Source organism: Acyrthosiphon pisum, chromosome X (assembly GCF_005508785.2).
Source record: "Acyrthosiphon pisum isolate AL4f chromosome X, pea_aphid_22Mar2018_4r6ur, whole genome shotgun sequence".
NCBI classification, from domain to species: domain Eukaryota; kingdom Metazoa; phylum Arthropoda; class Insecta; order Hemiptera; family Aphididae; genus Acyrthosiphon; species Acyrthosiphon pisum.
Genome location: NC_042493.1, coordinates 77,625,977 through 77,636,723, shown reverse-complemented (window position 1 = coordinate 77,636,723; position 10,747 = coordinate 77,625,977). Strand labels below are relative to the sequence as shown.

At 27.6% G+C, this 10,747-nt stretch overlaps 1 protein-coding gene across 1 annotated transcript; it reads left to right on the top strand.

The window, feature by feature from the left end:
• Positions 1 to 284: 284 nt before the first annotated feature.
• Positions 285 to 8,975, top strand: LOC100168947 (protein DENND6B). The gene is made up of 9 exons (XM_001947077.5): positions 285 to 808; positions 1,002 to 1,156; positions 1,246 to 1,515; positions 4,819 to 5,004; positions 5,069 to 5,301; positions 5,694 to 5,884; positions 7,611 to 7,882; positions 7,944 to 8,156; positions 8,251 to 8,975. Exons 2-9 carry the CDS (start codon positions 1,031 to 1,033, stop codon positions 8,461 to 8,463), a joined length of 1,704 nt encoding a protein of 567 aa, XP_001947112.2. The 5' UTR covers positions 285 to 808; positions 1,002 to 1,030; the 3' UTR covers positions 8,464 to 8,975.
• The last annotated feature ends 1,772 nt before the right edge of the window (positions 8,976 to 10,747 follow it).

Here is a 10,747-nt window from a genome sequence, read left to right as displayed (position 1 = left end):
TACAATAGGCAGTGCAAAATATGAATTATTTACTACAAAATCGCCGCGAACGACGCAGATCTTTCCAAAAGCTCAGAACGAAATAATAATGATTGAACGATTCTTTTGATTGTGTATTAATTGTATCAGCCGTTTTTATTTTATACACACTATGACAGTACTGTCATAATAGAGCCTATTATTATTATTACAATATTATAGTATGATAATTAAATACGCCTGTCGTCACGGGTGCTGATGAGATGCCTGCAGGCAACAGTGAGTGACCGTCACGATTCACGTTCTCACTCGTTCGCGATTGCGCAGTCCTACCGTCGAATTCAGATGATATCGTTTGCTCGTCGCCGTGAACGACGGTGGCCGTGACGAAAACGATAGCAATTTTCAAGGTGGATTCATTTACAGTATTAATCCATTAAAATAGTAGCAATAATAATGAAAAATGTATGCGGTGGACGAATTGTTGACGCCACCGCGGTGTTTTCATCAAATCAAATCAAATCAAAATATTATAAAATTATAATAATATTATCAATAAACGGTGGCGATAAGTGATAACAGACGTCTAATCAACTACGCGTTCCGTCTATCTCCCGAACTTCCGCGGAATTCGACTGTAATTAATTGAACAGCTCAATTAGCCTGCCCGCCGTCTCTCGCGATATCCGAAAAAGTCTCTTTGTCTCGTTTCAAGCACTCAAGCACGGGCGCACGGCCCTAGGACCGGACACACATGACGCCTCCCTAGCTGTCGACAACTTGTGTGTAGCCTAGACCGGTGGACTCTACCACCGATGCTCTGAGTGAGGTACGTAATTAAAACGAAATATTATAATATTATTGTCGACGTGCAGTGCCAACCGGAGAAAAAACGAAACGGCTGTCGTGTACGTAATGGCTCGCCGATCGACTGTTTTCCCTGCTAATCATTCATCAATGTGAATGTGTTAGGAGGTACCTAGTCACTATCAGTTTGTAACAAACATTTTTGTTTGCTGCAGCCCCCATTCCATATGATTGCTACGCAGCCATGGCCGAACATGGCGCCATCGATACGAACGTCAAACAGGACAAGCCCGCTGATGAAATGCTGTCGGATTGGATCCAGTGCATTTGCGTCGTCACCTTTGATCTGGAGTTTGGCCAGGCGATGGAGGTACTATAGTGATTTTTTATGCACATTTGCCTGCTGGCTGTCTTGTACTACCTATCCGTGTTTCTGTTATATATTTTTTTCTTTCATAGTTGGTCTATCCCAGCAACGTCAAATTATCCGAGGAAGACAAAACAAACCTCTGCTATCTGGCTTTTCCCGACTCCAATTCCGGTTGCATGGGAGACACTCAATTTCATGTCAAGATAAAGTGTTCTCAACCTTCGAATCTCAGTCAACGCCATATAAACTATAATGCAAAATGTCCAGTTTTCTTACAAGCTGATCATCGTTGTTTGTATGGGTTTGTTTTCTTTCGACAAATCAAAGATCTGTCTCTACCACGGGGTTATTTTCAAAAAGTATGTCTAACCGTTTGTTTTCTATAATACACTAACTTCTTATGAGAATAAAATACAGTATGACATTGTCAGAAAACTTACTGATTTAGAGATGAATTTACATTATTTACAGGTAAAAAAAATTCTATTTGGGTAAATTACCAATAAAATATTAGTACATCTCTGAATAACTTCAATAACTTAGTAAATTGTGTTTTACTAAATCCTGTACATATTTTTGCTATGAAATATTATTACATTATCTACATAATGGGATGTTCTGTTTGTAGGTCACAATTAATGCACATAAGATAATGCATTGATTGTTATGTTATACCTGTACATCATATTATGTAAAGTAGTAGTAACACAACATACCATGTTTATTTAACATTTAAAAGCTTATATCATAAATTCCTAAAGTGAAAATTGATTTGCCTATTATAATTTATAACGGATTAATCTAATGAATAGTATAAATTTATGATAGTAAAAATTAAAAATCAATATTTGGCTTTTTCATTGTTGAAAATATAAATAAACCTACGTAATAATTCTTCTTTATTTTAAAGATCATATCAAACAGTCAGTTTTTAGAAGTGCTCCAAATGTTCATTTATTAATCACTGTTTTGTTGATTATTTATTACGTAATATGGAATTAATTATACATTCCATTGTTTAAACTCGAGTTTAACGTATTGATTATGCTGGGTATGCTGGGCTGTATAATAAATGTATTGTAACTAAAATTAAATGAACCAATCATGAACTCTGAATCATGTTAAAGAACTATTAATTACCTCACTATTGATTCATTAAATGTTTTTTTCTTTATTGATTAAAATACAGATTAAATTTAAAAATGATACATTTCCATTAAAAACTTTTTTTAGTTGTAGGTACCTAGCTTAATTAGGTGCATATTAACTATTTATAGGTACTTAATGTACAGACTAATCATAATAATAAAATAATATTATGGAGGTATTTCAATGTTCATACTGAAAAAAAAAACAGGTTCTTAACCTAACATATCAACATGGCATGCTTTTTGTTGTTTTGACCATCACATTCATTATTCATAAAGTATTATTAAAGATAATATCATAAGAAGCTTGAATGAGTTTTTTTGGATATTGCTTTAGGACATATTATTATAAAAAATGTAAAAAGTAAACTCGGGATTAAACTATAGATTTTGATTTTCATAAATTTAAAAATATTGTTATTGCTGAACTACCCCAATTATACATTTAAGGTTTTCATTCAGCCTTTTTATAACATAAAATAAAAAATCTTTGAAAAAATTAAGTACTTATAAATGTTGCTGTCGAGAAATGCAATATCCAAAATTATTTAGTAATATTAACAATTTAATGTAGGTATATTCCAAATTAATGTTTATATTATTAGCATATTTATTTGGTTTTATCTTCCAACATGCCAAACAATAAATAATATTCCAACATTTTAATTCTTCTTAAATTCTGGTATTCTGCTATACTGTTGATGTAATTTTATTGAAAACTATACCTGTGTGTTAACATTTTATTTTCCATAATTCCATTCCTGTGTATATATTATATTTGATGTCACTATTCACTAAACTTACTATTTATGAATATTCAGTATTCATGGTCGTACACACGAGAGGAAATATAGGGGACATAGATAGTTTTTGGAATCAGCTTATATAATACATTTTGGTATGTTAATTGTAAATCATTGTTAAAGTAAAATAAAAAATGGTTGAAACTTTACAAGTAACAATAAATTATTCATAAAAAATAAATTGATTAAGTTTTTATTTCTGTAAAAATTAAAATTAATATTTCAAATTTGTTAGAAATTATGACACATTATAAAAACAAAAAATTATAATTTGTCGGCTATCACATAATATAATACAAACCATATTTTATAATTAGTATAAAAAAAAATGTAAGTATACCTACAAATTACATTACAATATTGTCAACACTCAACAATAATATTAACTTTTCAATTAAATAATGCAAATTCCAATATTTAACGTTTAACTTTTGGTGAAAATTAACAATCTATGTCTTTCATTCCTATAAAATTGTGTGTACGCTATTAACCATTGACTTTTTTTTATTACAATATTTAAATCAATTTGATAGTAAATAAAATTAAATGAGTACTTTTTAATATTCATATTAGAAAAGAAAACTGATTTCATGCAGCAGATAATCTACTACAAAGTTTGAATAACACAATTTATTTTTATTAGTTATTATTTATTATGTATTATAAGATTATACAAATTTTAATAAATTACAGTTATACAATTTAAACACAATAAATATTTTTCAAATCAATTAAAAATTGGATAAATATAATATCTTTGTTATTATTTACTGGAATTAAACCAGTTCTTAGTCTTTTTTGTATGACGACACCGTAATTTAGATTCATAAAAATGGTGAAACACTTAAAACAATTAATAGATTTTTGATAAAGTAAAAACTACAAACTTTTGTAAATTACCTAGGTAATATATTTAAGTTGAAATTTAATTTTTTTTTTTAAAACAAGTTTTAAATTTACTTAATTTAAAATTAAATAGTTCAAAAAAAGTATTGTAAAAAACAGTATTAGTTTATAAAGGAGTTTAGTGCAATACTTGTGATTGGCGTACAGACATAGGTCTTCTATTCGTGGGCAAATGTTTGACAAACTCATGTGTAATTTTGAAAAATTATGAAAAATTCTCTTTTAATATCTTTAAGCATAGACCTGTTTTTGGTTTTTGTTATTTCTAATGTCCAAGATGCTGATTTTCTCATGTATGATGTTGAAAAAGGAAGCAAAATTTGCAATGCTTTTTTGCTCACTCCGGCATATTTGTTTTCCTGATGTCGTAATTTTAATTTATTAGTTTTGTATCGGTATGATTATGCCGACTACGAGTTGAGTATAATAAGCATATCTTCACAATTGTTTTCCTTACTTGATTTTAACTATTTCATCATAATGCTGAAATAATATCATACATTATTTATGCTTTGAAAGTGTGCAGCTTAAATTTTAAACTAATCAAATTTTAGTGACACACGCCACAGTAATACATAGCATGATACATGCTGGTTGAGAATCCCGGCAGTAAACTGATAACATATTTACTGACTGAGTGTAAATATCTGATAGATCACAATCTAAACACAAAGTTTGAACTAAATCGTCAGCTAGCCTTCATTAAATAGTATATTATCTGCTACATGAATGTAAAAAAAAAAACAATTATAGAATTTGAAAAATGTGCTAAATTTAATCCTTATAATTATATTTTATTGTTTAGAGTGTAATTATACTATCTCAGTTGCCATTCATTAGTTTATTTACTGAGGTTTGTGGGACAATAGCGCCCGAGTATTTCAAACACGGAATTACTGGAATAGAAGTAGCATGGCATGATATCAAACAGTGGCCAGATTTATATGCTGGAGAAACAGTTAGCTTGCCATTACTGGGAATTGTTCTTCAAGTTAGTGAATCAATTTGATTAATTTCTAACGTAAGATATGATAATTAAACTGTTTTGTTTATAGGCTCAACTGATATGTGATAATAACAAAATCTGCAGCTCATCAAACTCAATGGTACCTGATTACCAGTTACCAGTAGTTGTATCATCATTATACGAACTGAATACATTTGGATGTTTTTCATCGATTGTATCTCAAATGCATCTTTTATGGGAATTAGTGTTAACGACTGAGCCCATTGTTGTGATGGCCTCATCCCCTACCTACAGTTCTCAGGTTGTTCAAGCATTGGTTAGGTAAAATTAATTAATTAAACTTAATTGATATACAGTAGAGTCTCGCTGATCCGGACTTGGTGGGACTGGACTCTATCCGGATTAAACAAAATGACGTTAAAAATTGCTCTAAGGCAAAATTTAGGTGGGTAGGGTATTTTACCTACCTATTTTACGAAAATATTATCTACATATCAACTATAAATAATAAACATATAGATACAAATTAATGTTAACATAAATAATACATATTTATACATCCATAACATAAATAATATACATATATGCATACATAACATAAGTAATTGATTGCCTGAATTAACTGGATAACTGGACTAGCAAAGACTGGATTAGCGAGTTATAAACTACTATTTTAGATTTTTAATAACACATTTTATTTTATTTTTTATTAGTTTAATAGTACCATTGGCTTATTATGGAGATTATCGTCCGTATTTTACGATACACGATAATGAGTTCAAAGAGTATATGAGCAAGACACTGAATCCGCCACCTATAATACTTGGTGTAACAAATCCTTATTTCACAAAAACATTACAACATTGGCCACATATTGTTAGAGTTACTGATACATTAAAAAAAGGTAAATATGTCATGTTTTGAATTATTATTTTAGATTCTAAGCGAAGCAATGCATTATGTATTACCTAATTTTATAATGATGAATTCTTTCATCATTGTACACTCATTATTTAAATAAAAGTATACATGTTTTTGAAAAAAAAATTCTTACTTGGTTTCTAGTTGTTAAAAAACAATATTTTTTAATAATTTTTTTATGTTTTCACTTTTTTGAATGACAATATCCAGGTTTAATGTCATATTCCTAAGCAGAATATTTTTCCAAGTATTTTGATACATAAAAATCAAGTTTAGCTAGTTTATGAGTTATATTATGGATTTCAAGTGTGATGAGCGGAGTGGAATGGTACCCGCAAGATATTGATGATCTACTCTGCTCTAAACTCTAAATACTTATAACTCATAAACTACTCATCATAAATTCAATTTTTATGTATCAAAATTCAAAATACTCAGAAAAATATTCTGCTTTTGAAATTAAAACTGGTAAATGTTCAAAAATATAAAAATATCTTAAAAATACTGTCTTGTAACGACTTGAAATTATGTAAAAAAATATTTTTAAAAACATTAATACTTTTTGAATAACAAGTGATCAATGATAAAAAATTCACCTGGTTTGTGTTATGATTTAAAGAAGAAAAAATAATTCAATTTAAATTTTGGGTGATGAGGAAGGTATTTTGTTAGAAAATTGGATCCAGTTTGTACTTTTGAGGAATCTAATATTGCGTGGAGTTTTCAAAATAATTGAGAAAAACAAAAAAAAAAAAATATAGTAAAACGAGAATTTAAGTTTTTGACAACATTAATTTTGTTTTTGTTGTAACTCAAAAGATACTTACTAAATGTTTATTACCATTTCTATACATGGTAATATTTTAAAAATATTTTGAGCTTTTTGAGCTATATAGGTATAGGCATTTGATATTTATTCCAAAAAATGTCGATTAAAAAGTTTTCTTCTGTCAAAATGTTTGAAAATGTATTACTAAGTTCCTCATAAATTTTTCATATATCAATATGGTATACTCGATGCCTACGGCACAGCAGATCTATTACCTACTTTCCTCCTTTTTATAATTTATTCTCACATGGCTCTGAAAGTAACTTTATCTTTTAAACTAATTTGAGTTAACAGTTGATAATACTTTTGCACCATAACACTTTTTGTTGTAATTATTAGAATTAGTAATTTTTTAGTTTATTTATCATGATCAGAAAACTAAATATTTTATCCTTCAGTAATGAAATTATTAAAAAAAAAAAAAATTATAATTTTACATTATTTTTTTAAATTTTTAAATAATATGATTTATGTTGTGGTCAAATAATTATTAAAACATTGTAAATTTGAAAACTATTCTATAATTACTATATTGAATAATATTGTAACTACAATAATTGTACCTATATTTACTATTTAATTAAATTTAATATTTTTTTTGTATTATTTTTGTAAAATATTTTTGACTCAATTAAACTTTGGAATTTTTTGATTTGACCTAAATATTATTTTCAATATTACCAATATCTTAAAGCTCTTAGCAAGAAATTCCTTTAGAAATGTAATAGTTTTATTTTTAATTGATAATATTAAATACAGTAAAAAAATTATTTTATCATAGTAAGTTAATGGGTTGAATACTATTGGGTACAGATATTATTATTTTCTAAACGATTTTGTGTAACACTATAATGTAAAAATGATTTGTTTTTTTTCTTAGACACTACAAATAAAAGTAAATTAAGGAAAGGATCGAATCTTAAAATCTTAGATGCTAAACCTGGAGTTTATACTGAGTATAAACCTTTTTTATATAAAGACAAATCAATAGTGAAAAAACTTATCAGAGGAATGCAAAACAAGCGCCCAGAAGAAGTGCAATCAGCGCTATTGCGACGACACTTTTTAGAACTCACCCAGAGTTTTATGATACCCCTTGAGCGGTACATGTCATCATTAATGCCCTTACAAAGGAATATTTCTCCCTTTAAGGTATGAAAATTGGCTATGTGGTAATGGCATGGTAAATGTATTTATTTTATTTATTTTATAGGCTGCTCCTAAACCCTGGCCTTTTAATCCAGACAACTTTTTGGCTAGTTTAGAATATGCTGGGCCTCAACTGACATGTGGTATTAAAGGAGACTGGAAGGGGCTTTACAAGCAATTTTTTAGATCTCCTAATTTCAATGGTTGGTACAATATTCGTTACAAAGGAATGATGATGAAGCTTCAAGTTTTGCAAATTGAAGCACTATCTAGTGTGGTAAAAAAAAATTATAACATCTATAACTATACTACATTAAGATTTTTATTATTTTAATACAGTAAACATATTATAGTTTATTTGTCTATTTTAGGATATTAACAACTGGCTTGAAGGAAAACAAGAAGTAGAAATTGTTGACATGATACTGAAAATTCGCCAAAAATTGGATGAATGTGAAAGCAAAGGATATCCTTTAAATAAAAGAATTAAAGATCAATTAAAAGTGAAAATGGATGATATAATTTGTTCATTGCCAGATGATTTAAAAAATGTGTTGTCAAATAAAAAGCCATCTAGCAGATGATACACTTCCATGTATAGATATAGATGGAGAGTAATTTTAATCATTTAGATAATATCAATGCCATCTCACTAAATTGTATCTGTATTTATCCTGACTTGGATCTATACACTGATCATCAGTTTCAAAATTGATATTATTATTATTCCATAGTTATATATTTTTACAAACATATTACAGTTTAATACATTTTTAAGTATTCAGAAATTGTCTAAATATTTATCACTGACATTTATCAAATATAAATTCCTAATTTTACATTTTTGTTGAAATCAAGTACAGATATTTTAGACTAAATAATATTCGTACTGCCTTAAATTTTTATAATACTTACATTAAGATACTTCCAGTAAAGAAGCTGGTTAATTTATGTTTATATAATATTATATTGTTATGGTTTATGTCATATATGTTGCCCATAAATATAAAGTTATATTATATGAAAGACTTAGTGTTATTGTTAGACAAGTTGTTAATTTTGGAGTAAAATACATTTTTTTTTGCAGTATATATAATAATGTGTTAAATTATTTATTTTAAAATGTACTTGGTATATAAAAATGCAAACAATGTATATTATGTTTAATTGTTTTAGCATGCTACTGCCTCTCCTACCCAATGATATTATAATACTTGCTAAAGGAAATAATTACGAAGTCTCTCAGCCTTTAAATTTTAATAATGGAGACTTACGAAGAATCTTTTAAGCGTTATCATCCATTAATATGATAACAACTTAATGCTAGAATAAATTAATTGCCAATAAGTTACAGATTTAGGTTGGTTAGTAGTCAAGTTGGCATTTAATAAATTTATTTTTCCTTTTCATCAGTTTCATTGCAGTAACAAAACATTTTATTGTATCAGATAATAATTTAGTATAATATAAACATTCATTATATTCATCTATAACTTTTGGTTTTCCAACACAGTAAAATTATTTATTCAATTAATTCATTATTTAGTTTTTTTTTTCACTTTTATACTTTTGGGTAAGTAGTTAGGTATTAGGTACTGCTATATCAAATGGCTGTAAAGATATAATAAAACCCAGTTAGGAAATTATAGGAAAACCCAGTTTAAGCCCTAATAAATGGGGGGAATCCATCGTAAGACCTACAGATTCTATGGCATGGAGGTAATTCTGATTATTAAGACACATAGTTTTTGGCATGGAGACTAATATTGACCCAAATAATCCTCTGTCAAATATAATCATTTTTATTTTTTATTACTCCAATATGTGATGACAAACAAAAATTAAATCACATCATTATTAAACCTCAATAAAATATACAGCAACCATTTATTTATTTGTGTAAATTTCTCTACTCAGAATCTTGAATAAATATTATGAAGATTTTCAAAAAAATTGTATGTACCTACCGAATATTTTTTAAATCATAGTAACACATTAGTATCATATTACGTAATATACAAATTTTAATATATTCTACCATAGGATTCCTATGGGGTATAATATTACCTACAGTATTATAATGTATTAAAATATTGTTTCCAGAATATAATATTATTATGAAACAATGGATGTAAACATGTTATTATAAAAATATCAAATTTAATGTAATGTATTTGATGTATAATGATATACGTTTTCTGTGAATTATTTTTGGGTGCAACAAGTAATCCTAAATTTTTAAAGCTCCTTAATATGTATATTTCCATATATTATATTAAACATTTTATTTGTATGGATCAGTGGCATTATTTGGGTGGGAGAACTTATTTTCCTAAGTAGGTCCAATTTTTATAAGCACCAGGCACGACTGATTTTTGTGATTGGCCGGGCGTCCTATATCTTCTCATAAAAAATTGGTAAAGTTCTATATTTTTAATAACATTTTATTAGTTACCTACCTATTAATATGTCATTAAATTATATTATTTACTTGCATATGTATAATATAAATTTTTACCCTTATTAAATTATTCTCTAGTGTTTAGTAGTGTTGACTGTTGTTGTATAGGTTAGGTTATGATTTTTAAACAACTATTCTTAACTGTAAAAATAAGACTGATCATCGTTTGACCATTGTTAATTCATTAGCACTAAATTATTGTACACAGTACCTACTTTCACAAGGCATCATCAGATATACATCAAAATGCCTACTGAACAATATAAATTTATAAAAATAAATAAACACTAGCAAATTTTGGTTGTAATAATATTGTCATGCCTAATTCACATATAATATATATATATATATATCATATGAACAATTAAAGATAATAGGCATGTCATAAAACATAGAAGGTGTAACAG

Coding starts and splice junctions, on each gene's coding strand:
- LOC100168947 (XM_001947077.5), top strand. CDS start 1,031: ATGGCCGAACATGGCGCCATCGATACGAACGTCAAACAGGACAAGCCC. Junction 5,302..5,693: donor GTTGTTCAAGCATTGGTTAG/GTAAAATTAATT, acceptor ATTTTTTATTAG/TTTAATAGTACCATTGGCTT. Junction 5,885..7,610: donor TACTGATACATTAAAAAAAG/GTAAATATGTCA, acceptor TTTTTTTCTTAG/ACACTACAAATAAAAGTAAA.